At 47.4% G+C, this 16,059-nt stretch overlaps 1 protein-coding gene across 1 annotated transcript in view; it reads right to left on the bottom strand.

Annotated features, from left to right (window-relative positions):
* The window catches only part of SNX30 (sorting nexin family member 30), a 187,991-nt gene that overhangs the window by 32,591 nt on the left and 139,341 nt on the right, over positions 1-16,059 (bottom strand). Inside the window, exons 5-6 of the mRNA XM_086949259.1 lie at positions 11,405-11,600; positions 7,464-7,663 (exon numbers count right to left, since the gene is read on the bottom strand). Coding sequence (XP_086805385.1) covers positions 7,464-7,663; positions 11,405-11,600 — 396 coding nt within the window. The remainder of the gene's footprint in view (positions 1-7,463; positions 7,664-11,404; positions 11,601-16,059) is intronic.

The following is a 16,059-nucleotide window of genomic DNA, read 5'->3' as shown; positions in this document are numbered from 1 at the left end:
GGGGACCTGTCGAAGACTTCTGGTCATTTTGTTCCCCTTTAGAATCTTTACCCTTTTGGTCTGCTTTCTTCTGACCACCTTGATTCTGGCCCTGGTTCTGTTTAACTCTCGTACGAACCCATTTGTCTGCCTTCTGCCCCAATTCTTGGGGAGAGGTCAGATCCGAGTCGACAAGATGCTGATGCAACAACTGGTTCTGACAATTGTTTAAAATTTGTTCTCTCATCATCAAATTATACAATCCCTTGTAATCAGTAACCTTACTGCCCAGCAACCAGCCCTCAAAAGCCTTAGTGGCACAATCGACAAAATCAGACCAATCTTGAGACTGCGTTTTCTGGGTATCCCTGAACAGCACCCTGTACTGCTCAGTGGTTAGGCCGAACCCTTCAACGAGTGTATTCTTCAAGACTTGGTAATTATTAGCGTCCTCTACCCTTGTGGTGAGGAGCTTGTCTCTTCCTTTACCTTCAAAGGAGAGCCACAAGATAGCTGCCCACTGACTCTGGGGAACACCTTGCACAGTGCAGGCCCTCTCCAAAGCAGTAATCCATTTGTGGATGTCGTCCCCTTGTTTAAAGGGGGGCACTATCTTCCCAAGGTGTTTCGTATCGAAACTCTTTTCCCTATTACTAGGTACATTGCTGCCACCAGTGGGGATTGCCCCACTTAACTGTTGCTCTCTAGCGAAAGCAAGCTTTTCCTTGGCCAGGGCAAGTTCTTCCCTTTCGATCCTTAGATTAGCTGCCCTTTCTTTCGCTTCGTACACTCTCCTCTGAGGGGACGTCATCCCTCTTTGAGAAGAGTTGTGAGAGCCGTTGGTATGAAGGGATCTGCCAGAGTCTCTTGACAGAGATCGGGCTCGTCCATTCCCCAGGTTAAGCGGAACCGACAGTAGCGCCGGGGTTCCCCCGTACCACTATCGTGTCTGCTTAAGTTGGACCGTGTTAGTCTGACGACTTCTACCTGTCCCTTATCTGCCTCGTCCCCGGAGAGATCCTCATCCTCATCCTCCTCCACATCCTCGTTCTCGGTTGCGAGGTGAATGAGGTCAGGATCGTCCCGGGTTCCCTCGAGGGGAGGCATGTCTCCTTCTGGATTAGAAGAGCTACGAAGTTTCTCAGCTCTTCTGGCATCATAAGTCTCCAAGAGACCAATCAGAAAGGACGTTGTGGGGTTAGACCCCTGCTGAATCTTCCGGGAGTGACATAATCGTCTTAACTCCTTGAAGCTCAGCACAGTATATCCTGAAGGGATGACCTGTGGAGGGTCAACTGACACAAGGGGAGACTCAGAGTTTCCTCCTTGGCCCGACATACTGTTTCTAGTGTGGTGTAAGTGATGCACCTACCTACACTATGTGTTTTCCTACTGTACCCTTGCTAAGAGTTGTAGCCAAGGTGTGCTAAGCCTTGAGGAGCTACAACAGCTGGTTCAGTAGAACTCAGAGTATTCTAAGCTTTAGTTATATGTACTAACAGTACTTGTGCGATCTTTCGACAAGATATTCTTAGGATACGTGTGGTAAAACAACAGCAAGCTCAAATCCCAACCGCTGCTCACCAATGTGAGAAGTTGGCCCGATATGCAACGTTCGCTATTCTAGCGACCGCTATGTATCGTTCCAACGACCCTTATGGTGTTTGGTTGTAAGTCAACCTATAGACCAGCTATCCTAGTAGCGTGGATACGAGCAGTCTAAGGCTAAAGACTCGAGAGGGCGTGTTAAGCCAGCTGTTTACCACACATGTACCCCTTGAACACCCAGTGAAAGGACACCACACAAGTGTTATGAAAATAAACAGTATATTTATTAAGAATCACAACAGCCCTGTACTCTTTATGAGGACAGGGTACTAAGCACAAACCAAATCTCTTTAGTAAATACTTCAAGTGCACAGTTTAAAACAAGTGTCCGGGGACACGGAAAGGTTAAGGCAAGTCGGAAGCGAGGGACTCGGGACCCTAGAGTAAGGAGGCTATGCAGGCACTGAAATGCCGAGTTACCTAGCCACGAGGGCTGCGGCTGCACAAGTCTTACAGGCGTCGGGGTCTTCGCTGACGAGCCAGGAGCCGGAAGAAAAAGGAGTTGCTGGCCGGCGACCAGTGCTGAACAGTTCGTAGAGATCCAAGCCTGGATCGGAGATTGATGAAACCTGAAAGCAGAGGGGACCAAGTTCGTACTACTAGCCAGTAGTCAGAGGGTACCAGGAAGGCACCGGTTGGCCGTCACCTCGACCAGGTGAGTGGGCGACGCTAGGCTCTGCAGTCTCTCGGACCAGGAGGCGTTGTCGGCGACCACGGTGGAGGTGCGAGCTGTCCCACGACGGATGTCGCTGTCGGCGTCTTGAGTGGACCAGGAGGGTCCGGGGTGCTTCTCGGAAAGATGGAAGCAAGGGCCAGTCTGGAGCAACCAGACCGGCAGTGATGATTCTCGGATGTCGTCACAGAAGGGCACAAGCCAGCGGCTAGTGACCAGACAACGTGCTGAGCAGCGAGCAGAAGGGCCCCACGCAGATCGTGGAGATGCTGGGAGACTGCACTTCGGTGCTGGAGCGGCTCAGGGTCGGGGCTTCTCGGACCCCAGAGCACTCACCAGAGAGTTACCTCGATGGTCGTGCTGGTTTTTAAGAGCGTGCAGGTTCTGATGATGGCCGGTCCCTCGAGGTCTCGTCGCACCCACAGATCACAGCTGAGCTGATGACGTGGGTAGAGGTCAGAGGTGCCAGGGAAGCCGGTTCTCGTCGAGCTGGGCCGTCGGATTCCTTGAGGAAGGACTTACAGCAAACCGCAGAGTTCTTAGATGGTGCCCGCTGATGCAGGGTGACTACTCCTTAGCCACAAGGGAGAAATCTTTGAGAAGAGTCTTGAAGTCCTTTCGTAGAAAGTATTCTTGATTCAAAGATGATCTAATTTGGAAGGGTCCCCGCTCCGGCCTTTATCCTAAAGAAAGGGGTGGGTACATGACTAGGTCCTGCCCTAAGGGTGGGACCAGGAAGGGGGGTAGTTACACCCCTCTCCCCTGCCGGACTTTCCCCAGGCCAGGGCTGTCGCCCCTGGAACTGGTTCTAACCGGCAGATGCGTAGTGAGCACCGGGGTGCCACTCCGCAGTCACCTTCTCGCAAAAGCCCTACCTACCCAGAATACACAAACCCTGTCTGGGACGGTGCGAACACCGCCCTTGACAGGAAACCCTTTGTCCAAGCGCTCCTCGCTGGAAGGACTCCCAGCAGCAGGAGGTCAGACTCGTGTCTGTGGTGGCAGCATCCATTTTGTGGAGCTGAGGCTTTCGTTAACTTTAACCGGGGTTCACAGTTACGTACATGTCGTGTCCCTCTAGAAGGGCGGAATGCTAACCTCGTCGCCAGAGTTGGTGAGAGGGCAGCATCCCGATTCGTATGACACCTTACTCGACATGCCTTGATAACGCGACACCGAAGTTACCGATGTGGTACGCGTTATCATGGAACAGCTATTGGGTCTTGATTCCGCAAGCTGCAGCCGGGCTCGGCTCGGGCCTGAACCTAACTCACACGAGCCCATGCACTCTGCCTTCAGGATTGTCAAGGCCTGCCATAGGAGTGACTGATAGGAACTCGAGTGTCCATTGTATGGTTAGATATAGGGCTACTATATCTAAAGCAAAGCGTGATTACACGACTTCGCCCCAGCTGTCGTGCAGCCAGTTGTGTCAAATTTACGAGGCCAGCCAGGGGTGGCATAATACATGCTGCAGCCCATGGCGGCCCTGGGTACACCTATGCCCTGAGTTACAGGGTCTGATAAGGTGGCCCAGTACCAATTGGTAAATGCACCTAGGGTACATATCGGAATTTAGAGAGAGAACAGCCAGGCTGTGGGTCTGATTGGCAGGCCCACAGCCAGAGAAAGTCGTAAACCAGTGAAACAAAAGCAAAAAATCTGGGTGATCATAGGATTGCAGACCCTACTCTCCTACACCCGGCATGCCACACAAACCTTGTGCCCGGCATGCCACACAAGCCTTGTGCCCGGCATGCAACACAAGCCTTGTGCCCGGCATGCAACACAAGCCTTGTGCCCGGCATGCAACACAAGCCTTGTGCCCGGCATGCCACACAAACCTTGTGCCCGGCATGCCACACAAACCTTGTGCCCGGCATGCCACACAAACCTTGTGCCCCGCATGCCACACAAACCTTGTGCCCGGCATGCCACACAAACCTTGTGCCCGGCATGCCACACAAACCTTGTGCCCGGCATGCCACACAAACCCTGTGCCCGGCATGCCACACAAACCCTGTGCCCGGCATGCAACACAAACCTTGTGCCCGGCATGCCACACAAACCCAGTGCCCGGCATGCAACACAAACCCTGTGCCCAGCATGCAACACAAACCCTGTGCCTGGCAGTACTATATCCAGAATTCTTGCACTCGGACAACAAAGAAACCACGTGTCTTCATCACTATGAAGGACTCCTAGAGAATTGCAATCAGATCTAGGATCTGTTTGTTTGGGCAGCCTGAGCAAGTGAATATTCCAAATGATTTCTCAATGGAAAAATTACTATGGTAAAGTTTTCAGTTTGTGACCGAATGTCATGCCTAAATTATTATTATTATTATTATGGGTTTATATAGCGCTTGAATAAACTCCCGGAGGAGTATCTCCGCGCTCCAGAGACAACAGTATCAAAACCAGAGGGCATTAATCCTAAACAGAGAATCATATGTGATTAGTCATGGCCAAGCTGGATTAGGCCTGAAACAAAGGTTTTCAATTTTTTTCTAAAGGCAAAATGGTCCGGACACTGCCTGAGCTGGAGAGGAAGTTTAGTCCACAATGTTGTACCTACCACTGACAGTGCCTTGCCACCCTGTCTAACCTTTCTAATCTTGGGCACCCTCAGAAAACAGCTGATCACTTGACCTGAGAGCGTGTGTGGGAACATAGGGAAGACATTTTTTGCCAGATAGGAGGGTCCTAGATCGTGTAATCCTTTGTGTACTATGCAACATATCTTGAATTTCACTCTTTGGCGGACAGATAACCAAAGAAGTTTTTCTAGCAGAGGTTTGGATGGAGACCTGGGGGGAGCATTAAGGACCAGCCTGGCCGCGGTGTTCTGTATCACTTGAAGTTGGTCCAGTACCTCTTCATTAGCAGATGCCGGGAGCCATTACAGTAATCAAGCCGACTGATCACTAAAGCCTGGACCAGAGTCTTTCTAATGGAGTCTGGGAGGAGCGGAAATACCTTACGGAGGAGTCCTATCATATGAAAACAGGACCCCGTTGTGTAATTTCCGTGTGGTTTCAAGGTCAACTCCTGTTCCAGGCGGACGCCAAATGACGCTTTTATGACAATGCGTTAGAAAAAAAAAAGAAAAAGTAATTGGGGTTGTGATATTTTGCCAAGGACTCCTACGCGCAGTGCAGTCAACAGAACTTTGTGAGGTGGTGCTGTGATTGAATGGCATTACACGTTTTCAAATATGATTAGTTTGCTTGCCGCAGTAAACCTTCTTGAGGGAGACAAACGAAAAGTAGATCGATATCAATTGAATATTGGTGATGGGTGAATCAGCAGAATTTTGGGACAAGGCCTTTTTCCTGCAAATCAAATACCTTATTCCAAAATCACAAGGCAATGATAGCACTTATGAAATCAAGACTCGTTCAGCTGCAACATGTTCTATTGTTTCGCAAATACTAGTAGTGTTGGTGTTGCTGGTCATCTGAGCAAAGAGGTGGCCATAAACAACATCACCTTTGCTTCAAGTCAGATGCCCACTTGTCCACCCTAAATGGAAAATTTTCAACTTGCCTAATGCTAAACCACAAAAGCTTGACTCCACTGAGCAAAGGCCCTCTGACCTTGGTCTGCCAATTTCCCATAGCATTGCTCTGCTCTACTTGCTACTCTGAATGTTTCAGTCAAAATGGTAGCTGGAATTAAACAACGGGATTATAGTAGGCCCAATCGTGAGGACACCGTACTGGCTCCACAGACACCTGACAAACTTCCAAGTCACTCTGCATTCCCAACAAACGCAAAAGGGAAAACTTTAAATACTTTGCAATAAATACAATCTTGATGCTCCTCGCAGATCCTCCAATCAAAACATACTCAACATCCATAGAAAAACTCAAAATGGGCTGACATAGGCATGTCAAGATGTACCCCGGAAACAACTTGGCCTTCAAAAGAAAGGTAAAAGTGACCCTTCTCTATCCCTCGTACCTTCAATTCCTCAGCAATGAAGTGCCTAAGTGTGATCTTTTCAAGTGCTGTTTTTCCCATTTCCTCTAATAGTGCAATTACTTCGTGGGGTGGAAAATTCCTGTGTACATATATTCTTGATTAAATTTCCATACTAATTTTGGCAACAACAAAAAATGCAATGCTTTGAGTGATGCCTCAGTGCTGCTCCCCCACTGCTACGACCCACAGTTACATTATATCTATACTTGGAGCTTTTAAAAATAACACTAGTGAGAATGCCATTTATTCAAATAACCTGAGTTCAAGAGTAAGTGTTGGTGTAAAGGGTAGTATTAGTTTCACGGTTAGACTTCGTATTAGAGAATAGTTATGGAGTACTTTCAGGTTTAAAGTATATTTTGGGTTAGTGGAAGGTTAATTTACAAGATCTATGTTTAAAAATAATTTTCTGGGTTAGGGCGAGGAATAAAAATAGGGTGAAGTGGAGTGTTACGGTCCAGCTAAGAGGTTGCATAAAGTCTGGGTTTAGAGTTTGTGTAAATATACTGTATAGATCTGATTTGCATACCTTATCGATTTAATGGTAGTTTGAGGTAGCCTCTTGTATGTAGTGGCTTTCTATGTAGTGTCATCAAACCGTTTTTATGGGTCATAAAATGAGGTCATGCAAAGTGTCTTTACATACTGAAATAAAGTTGAATAAACCTCTTCTGGAAATGGTCTTTTGTTAATCCGTGTACTTACATTTGGCAGACAGTAACAGGTGTGCCTCTGTTACTGATAGCAAACTAGTGCATTCCCAAGACCTATCCGCGTGTGTATCAGACTAAGGGTGCAAGCATGCCTGTGTGCATCAAACCAAAGGCACAATGGAAACAACATGACATGCGATGAGTTAGGTGCACAAACAAATGTTAGTCCTCAGTTAGATTTTGAACAAATGTTATACCTTGGACACACAACCAGAAAGATGGGCATAACATAACGTGTATTTGTAAAGAGCACGTTCACCCATAGGTCTCTTGGCGCTGAATAACAGATGTGTATTGTTTCCCAAATCAATGGTACTCATTTTATTGACCGCAGATGGATGAAAGGCTGAGTGGACTCGCCAGGATTTGAACCTGTGACCATGAGGTCGAGCACAGGCCCCTGCAGTGGATGCATTAGTCCACTGAGCCACCAGGCATACCATTGTCCTTTTCAGTGGGCTGATCTAGGAGAAGCTAACCCCCTATTGGAAGCTCTGCCATACCTTCATGGAGTCAGAGTAGAGGATGTACTCTCTGAGCACCGGCATGCTGTCCTCAATCATGTCCTCCGTCAGCTCCTCCAGGGCAGCGCTGCAGTTCCCAATGCACGCCGACACGCCTTCCAGCGGCTCCGCGAGTTCATCCTCCAGGCCACTCCAGGTGGAGTACACGGGTCCATACTCGCGTAGTTCCACCAGGTACTCTAAGAGGAAAGGAATCAGAGTTATCACCTGTATTGTTGCACAATTACTGCAAAAGTATGTGATCTTGCTCAAGCTACCAGCAGCAATGTGCTGAACAAAGCCTGGGCTTGGCAAAAGAGCAACATAGAAACTGGAGGCATTACGGCATTAGCTACTCAACTAATGCGTTGATTACAAACTGGCGTAACCAGGACAATACAACCCAAAATATTAAATGAACAGGGTTACTTGAACTTTAGCAGTAGATAAACAGACGCAATCTTTACCCACCCTCATGCAGTGCTTCCTAGACAAGTAATCAGTATGCAGTAGTACGTCAAATATATGCTTTGGTGCCAATAACAAAAAACACGATGGGTTGAATTCAAGCAATAATACAGCTTTTAATATAGCACAACAGAAGTAGTAACATCATCTTAGCTGAAAGATAGGAAGAAATGCTGCAAATCAATGTCGAACTCGACCAGTAAATGCAATGTCATTTTACTGCTGGAGACCACAAGGCTAGTCTCAGACTCTAGAATCTCAACCATAACAAACCATGGCAGCAAAGTCTTTGCTTAAACATACTCTAAGACTTTTTAACAGGGAACAGCCACCAGGAAGCGCCCTATGCCGGTGACTGTTCTGCAATTAAATTGCTGCGTGACAGCATTTTACTTTAGTTAACCTCTTAGTTTATTACCCCATCCCCTAACCCTATTGTACATCTATCATTTTTTACTTTTCTGTGCCTCTCTTTCCCCAAAGTCTTGGATCTCTTTCAGGGAAGAGCTCTTTTGATTGATATGCACTGTGGACTACTTGGCGTTAATTTCCCACATCCCCAACAACAATCCTACTGTCCTAAAAGATTTCTCAGCTGACACTACATACCCAAGTAAAAGAGGAAGGTAGGAGTTGTCGATCCAAGGTGTGTAGGATATTGATGCAATTTCAGGACATTAGAGGGTTCTGTCCTTTATACTCTCCATATAACAGCATAGAGCCATTTTAAGTGGGAAAGGTATACACAGACGTGGGTCCAGTGCTCGCTACACCACCAGATTCAAACTAGCCTGGCTGATGACGGCTGTTACCACAAAACCGGTCCCAGGATGCTTGTTTCTGGTCCAGGGAGGACCTGGCCTAGCAGTTCGGGCTGGACTGTTTCCATGGGGATCAGGGTCACAACTGATTTGCATACGGCTGGGTCCAAACTGGAATGGCATGGCGTGCAAAAAAATGATGGATTCAACCCTGATCTGTGACTGGCGGTGAATGTTTGATTAATTCAGCGTTCTGCCCACCATCTGTTCTTTTTGCTTATGTGTGCCTTCTCCACAAGTAGCAATTATCTGGATACAGTCTCCCAAGCGCTGTAGTACCGGCTAATCACAGCCGGAACCTGAATAATGTAGCTCTAGCTTCCCCCGGCAGTGAACCTACCCACCAAGGGGCAAAAGCTACCACCCTACTTAGTAACACCACTCCATATGTGCAAAGCAGTGGGATGTTCACCTTCCGACAACCAAAGTACTTTTCGGCACAAGGAATCAAAGGCGGCGGAATGGAAACAATCGCCACACTCAATCCTTGCTGCTTCCCAGAATGGCTTCTACAAGCTGGTTTGAGGGACTGGGCACATGGAGGACATTCTAAAGAGAATTGCAACATGTTTGCTTTGGCCTTCAGAGAGACCCCATCTGGGCATAAAGCTAGTGTTATCTTCTCTGGATAAAGCTCAGTTTTCTTGCAGAGCCGGATGCCAACAGCGTGATACATCACATAAACCATTAATCACAAGCAAGGCCTAGCCACAAAGGTAGGAGGAGGTAGTTCTTAGGACTCCAGACTTCAGAGGCTCTGTTGAAGCCAAAGCTAGAAATATATGTTCCTGAAGTGCCTTTTTGGTTAAAACACAGCTGTAGTGTTTTGTTAATTGCAGCAGTTTTGGACATGTAACAAAAAATCTAACTAACCTGAGACAGCAAACGCCCAATAGTCGCTGGGGGTGCAAACCCAATATGTTGGCTACTCATTGCACCCAAGTCCGTTGAATTAACATTCAAGGCAGCAACGACCAATGGATTAACTGTATCCCTGGGGCATCCAACGAAGGTGCACCAAAGCTGGTACCAAGATAGATAAGGAGGATAATTCTATCTGAATGATTTCCATCTAAGTAAGAATAGTTTCTGTAGAGTCCAGCTTTTAGAGACGGTCATTACTGAATAAACCAAATAACATTTCATTAACCCCTTGACCGCGGCCGGAATTCTGCGCCTGTGCCTCAGATTCCGATCGCGGGAGTGGTCATGACGGCTCCCGGATGTCATCAGCACACGCCCACCGTGACGCATGATGGACGGGAGCTGTCAGCACGCAAGGGGTTAATAAATGTACTATTTTTTATTACAATAAACAAATTAGGGGTGGCCACATGAAGGTGCACCGAAGATATCCAGACTTTGGTACTCCTCACCCATTTCCCCACTTTAACCCCATGGAACCAAAAAATAATATATATCAAGGCTGAGAAAAAGAAAGCCATGAGTGTGAAAGGATACCACGAGCCATAAAAACACATCATCTGAGGGCCAGGTTTCAGTAAAACAAAGAACTTGCACAAATCGTGGACCGTGACTTTCTGTACCAGCTTTGGTATCGGTAGCAGTCACACTGCTGAGCTCCCGCTTTAGAACAGATGGAATTCTGTGAGGTTTAAGCAGGAAATATGAAAAAGTGATGCTTTAGTTACAATTAAAAATAGCATGAGTCAGTGATGCAAAGGGAGTGAGAGTATGTTGGCCTGAGTATGCTGCCTTCTGTGGGGGCATTGGGGGGTTAGAGAGTCGGGTGGGGGGATACCCGCCTTCCTAAAAAATAGAGGGTATTTGGGGAATGAGGAGGGTAAAGGAGGCAGGCCATGGGAAACCGGTGCAGCTCAGGATTATGGCTCACCCCAAGGGTGACACCAGCCTTCCCAGAACAAGATAAAAGGTGGCTTGATATATAATAAAAAAAATAAATTAAAAAAACAACCTTTGGACAGCAAGGGGAGGAAAGGCCTGTGAATGGGTATTCACATAGAGGAAGACTCGTCGACAGAAACGTCAGCAAGTTAGCAAGCTTCCAGTAGTGACCTATCCTAGAATCATTCTTATGAGGCTCACAATTAGGGTCAAATTGTCAACTTTTATCCCAAGAAGCTGAACCCATAAAAACCCTAATGCCAACGTGGGTGGACATTTATTTCCTGCTCCTCTGCTGTTAACCAGTTCATCCTGGGCTTCTTACTGTGGTGTTGAGACACATGACTTATTCACTCACTTCCGCCACTTTCTTCAACGCTCTCGGCACTTTCTCATCAGTGCGGCACAATGTATAATACATGATTGTATCAAGCCACAATGTCAAGCAATGATCTTGATGCCCCCCCCCCGCTCCTCTTTAAAACGACACCCAGCAAACAATATTTTGGCAGAGGCATAGATGCCACCACTCTTAGTGACTTGAGCTCCTATCATCCGTGCAGGTGTTTTTCTTATTTTGAAATTCAGGGCAATGACTAGTCTTGAGTGTTGCATGTGCCCCTCTATGCAAAATTGTACTCCTTTTGAAACCCTGCATAACAATTTTTCAATGGAATTAAAAAAAAATTTTTTAAAGTTGCCGATACCCATTTCTTGGCCTTCATTAGTTTAATGAAATGGAGCGGTGACCACTGCTGTGGATAGCGGCGTGAGAAGCCATCTTACCTACTTCCTCTTTAATGATCCGCTGGGCGATTCGATCGATGGTGCCTAGCTTCAGAGCAAACGTGTCCAAGTATTCCCCAAGAGATGCAAATTCTGGCGGTCGACTCCTCAACTTGTAGCTACCGGTGACGTATTTCACAGACTCCCCCATCTTCGAAAGTAGTGCTACACCCACTTTTTTATAGCTACTTAAGTCCTGTCGAAAAGAAGATGCGGGAAGTATGATTAGACCATAGATCTTTAAGAGCTGTAACGTCATTTAATGACAATGCATAGGCTTTCTACAGCTACAGAAGTATGCAGTTTCAGGAACGGATACATAAATACAATATTAACTTTAAGGGTAAGGGTCGTATATATGCAGGATACAAACTATGATCTACATTGTTTCATTACTGAGGGTGCTAAACAGTCTAACTACAGCCTAACCTACTTGACTGACTGAGGGAGAAGATGGAGGGGCGGAACGGTGACTTCCAAAAGGTGATCGCTGCGTGTGTGTGTGTGCATAAAATGTGGCATGTCCAGAACAGATCAATTCATTATAAATACATGCATGGCATTCTTTTAAGTTTACTTTGAAAGGGCATGTCCTATTGGTTTTTGATCGCTTTACAATTCACCATTATGTATATCAGCTGAAGGACATGAGACATACTGTGTCACTATAGTTTGAAGCATCTTGAGATGTAGACTGATGGTCAAAGAAAAAGGATGATAAATACCAGGCTGTAAAGCCCATCTGTGTGGATAACAGTAGAGGGGTGACTAAGGATGCTGGCCCTGGTTATGGGATTTATCACTGCCGATTGGATATGGGTGAAGAAATCACAGTTTGCAGGAAGAAAGTCTTCAGGTGGTCGAACTGGGGAAGATGGTGCAGCTGAAAGAACGGGGTGATGTGGTGGTTTTGGTCATGTGGACAGTGGTCAGCCAGAGGCTCCAAGGCTGTAGAAGGGTGAATTCTCCAATGGGCGTTTTTGGTTAGGTTAATGTTAGACCAAGGTTGTGTGCATTGGTTGTGGGTTGTGTGTGTTGATTGTGTTGCAAGGAGGGATGTTTTATGGAATCCTGAGCTGTGGAATGTTGTGGGTTAAATTTGATTGCGTCTGTGTGTATGTATGCACATATGAGCTGTATGGCTTACGTTTTCTGAAGCTGGGACAGTCTAAGGAGGTCGCTAGGAGCAGGGTTTTAGGCTGGCTATTTATACCTGTTACTTAGGCTATGGTCCTTTCTGAACGAACCATGGGTCTCTTCTTAGGTGCGACAAGTGCGGTCTGGATAGGGCAGTGTACAAAACATTAACACAGGTTTTCAACATATACATAATCGAAAATTACATTTTTAGTATAATTACATTTCATGAAAACAGTTTCTCCAAAAATACAATTTAAAAACAAGCATTTGCAATGCAATAGGTCTCGCATTAGGAAAGTTTGAGGTATTGGTATAGTAAATGGCACATTTTTTATTTATGTTTTGGTTTTGAAAATCGCTAAATTAATAGCTTTGACATTCACAATGCCAATAGTTTTAACTTTCGCAAACATGACCCCTATAGCATTTGTAATGCAATATGTGTTGTATTTACATGACTGAGATGTATTAATATTACAAATAACAATGGCTTTTATTTTTTTCAATAATTAATACTTAAATAAAAGCTATTGTAATTTATAATGGCAATAGCTTAAACTTTTGTAAATAACTTTTGGGCAGATTATGTTCAGTGTATTTTATTGTGGTGAAAATCCAAGAACAGAAGAGAAATATTAACATTTTTTTGTGACATTTGTAATAACGCTTGAAACATTGAGAGAACATATTAGAACCAGTTGTTGAATGGTTGCACAGAGTGATGCTGTGGACTTCAGTGGTGCTCAGTGATGCTGTGGACTTCAGTGGTGCTCAGTGATGCTGTGGACTTCAGTGGTGCTCAGTGATGCTGTGGACTTCAGTGGTGCTCAGTGATGCTGTGGACTTCAGTGGTGCTCAGTGATGCTGTGGACCTCAGTGGTGCTCAGTGATGCTGTGGACTTCAGTGGTGCTCAGTGATGCTGTGGACCTCAGTGGTGCTCAGTGATGCTGTGGACTTCAGTGGTGCTCAGTGATGCTGTGGACTTCAGTGGTGCTCAGTGATGCTGTGGACTTCAGTGGTGCTCAGTGATGCTGTGGCATTCAGTGGTGCTCAGTGATGCTGTGGCGTTCAGTGGTGCTCAGTGATGCTTTGGCATTCAGTGGCGTGGAGTGATGCTGTGGCATTCAGTGGCGTGGAGTGATGCTGTGGCGTGGAGTGATGCTGTGGCGTGGAGTGATGCTGTGGCGTGGAGTGATGCTGTGGCGTCGAGTGATGCTGTGGCGTCGAGTGATGCTGTGGCGTGGAGTGATGCTGTGGCGTGGAGTGATGCTGTGGCGTGGAGTGATGCTGTGGCGTGGAGTGATGCTGTGGCGTGGAGTGATGCTGTGGCGTGGAGTGATGCTGTGGCGTGGAGTGATGCTGTGGCGTCGAGTGATGCTGTGGCGTCGAGTGATGCTGTGGCGTCGAGTGATGCTGTGGCGTCGAGTGATGCTGTGGCGTCGAGTGATGCTGTGGCGTCGAGTGATGCTGTGGCGTCGAGTGATGCTGTGGCGTCGAGTGATGCTGTGGCGTCGAGTGATGCTGTGGCGTCGAGTGATGCTGTGGCGTCGAGTGATGCTGTGGCGTCGAGTGATGCTGTGGCGTCGAGTGATGCTGTGGCGTCGAGTGATGCTGTGGCGTCGAGTGATGCTGTGGCGTCGAGTGATGCTGTGGCATGGAGTGGTGCTGTGGCATGGAGTGGTGCTGTGGCATGGAGTGGTGCTGTGGCATGGAGTGGTGCTGTGGCATGGAGTGGTGCTGTGGCATGGAGTGGTGCTGTGGCATGGAGTGGTGCTGTGGCATGGAGTGGTGCTGTGGCATGGAGTGGCGCTGTGGCATGGAGTGGCGCTGTGGCATGGAGTGGCGCTGTGGCATGGAGTGGTGCTGTGGCATGGAGTGGTGCTGTGGCATTCAGTGGCGCTGCGGGATGCTGTGGCGTTGCGGGATGCTGTGGCGTTGCGGGATGCTGTGGCGTTGCGGGATGCTGTGGCGTTGCGGGATGCTGTGGCGTTGCGGGATGCTGTGGCGTTGCGGGATGCTGTGGCGTTGCGGGATGCTGTGGCGTTGCGGGATGCTGTGGCCTTGAGTGGTGCTGTGGCCTTGAGTGGTGCTGTGGCGTTGAGGGGTTGTGTTGGAGGGTGGAGTTGGAGGGTGGAGTTTGAGGGATGATTTGGAGGGCGGAGTTGGAGGGTGGATTTGGATCTAGGATTTTGTATTGATGGTGTAGTTTGATGGTGGAGTTTGATGGTGGAGTTTGATGGTGGAGTTTGAGGGTGGAGGGTGAGGGTGGCGTTGGAGGGTGAGGGTGGCGTTGGAGGGTGAGGGTGGCGTTGGAGGGTGAGGGTGGCGTTGGAGGGTGAGGGTGGCGTTGGAGGGTGAGGGTGGCGTTGGAGGGTGGCGTTGGAGGGTGGCGTTGGAGGGTGGCGTTGGAGGGTGGAGTTGAAGTTGGAGGGTGGAGTTGAAGTTGGAGGGTGGAGTTGAAGTTGGAGGGTCGAGTTGGAGGGTGGAGTTGGAGTTGGAGGGTGGAGTTGGAGTTGGAGGGTGGAGTTGGAGGGTGGAGTTGGAGTTGGAGGGTGGAGTTGGAGTTGGAGGGTGGAGTTGGAGTTGGAGGGAGGAGTTGGAGTTGGAGGGAGGAGTTGGAGTTGGAGGATGGAGTTGGAGGATGGAGTTGGAAGGTGGAGGATGGAGGTGGAGGATGGAGTTGGAGGGTGGAGTTGGGAGTTGGAGGGTGGAATTGGAGGGAGAATAAGGAGTAACCGCAAGGGTGTGAGAGCGAGAAAGAGACGTAGAGAGAGGGGTGGGAGGAGAAAAAAAACAGTGGACAAATGCATCCATATAATGCTGCGTGTGTCTACATCAGGATGTCCACACAGCCTTTCATTGAAATGTGAAATGATTAACACCAGTAATGAGCTCCTAGAGAGGTGGTACGTCTCAAAGGGTGCTTTATATGCTTACTGTTTATTACACAGACCGGGTGGGGACAGCAAATCCTCCACCAGTTAAGTAAAAATATCATAGGAAGCCAATAGACCACTTTAGATACTAGATACGTGTGCTAAGATACAACAGGTCGTTTCAAATTAGCATTTCAAAAGGCGATCAAGGAATCTTATGTAAAGAACCGGATCAACTATTTACCATTTGCAAGTGGTGAACTGGATCTTCCACCAGGCAGATAATGAAAAAGAACATCAGCAGCACGTCTGCTAGAATTAAACTGATCAGCATAGAACAAAAAAAATACACCAAATATAAAATGAAATACTTGATGCGTTTATTGCAAACTTCATTTTTAGATAGTTTTGACAATCCTGCCTGGGTTTCACAAATGCCTCGTATGTTTTTTGTTTTGTTTGTTTAGTCCATATTTTTTATACGCTGGTCACAGGGCAAGAATTGCGAGTAGTTCATGTGCACTTTGTACTGCATTTCAATTACTATGCAGCAAGGCAGAATGAAGGGCCGTTCCGGGAGCCCACAATAGAGCAACCACTGGATGTGCTGCTGATATAAACTAGCCTTCGAGACAATT

The sequence above is a fragment of the Lissotriton vulgaris genome, unplaced genomic scaffold (genome assembly GCF_964263255.1).
Source record: "Lissotriton vulgaris unplaced genomic scaffold, aLisVul1.2 SCAFFOLD_1734, whole genome shotgun sequence".
NCBI lineage: Eukaryota > Metazoa > Chordata > Amphibia > Caudata > Salamandridae > Lissotriton > Lissotriton vulgaris.
This window is presented reverse-complemented; position numbering and strand designations above follow the sequence as displayed.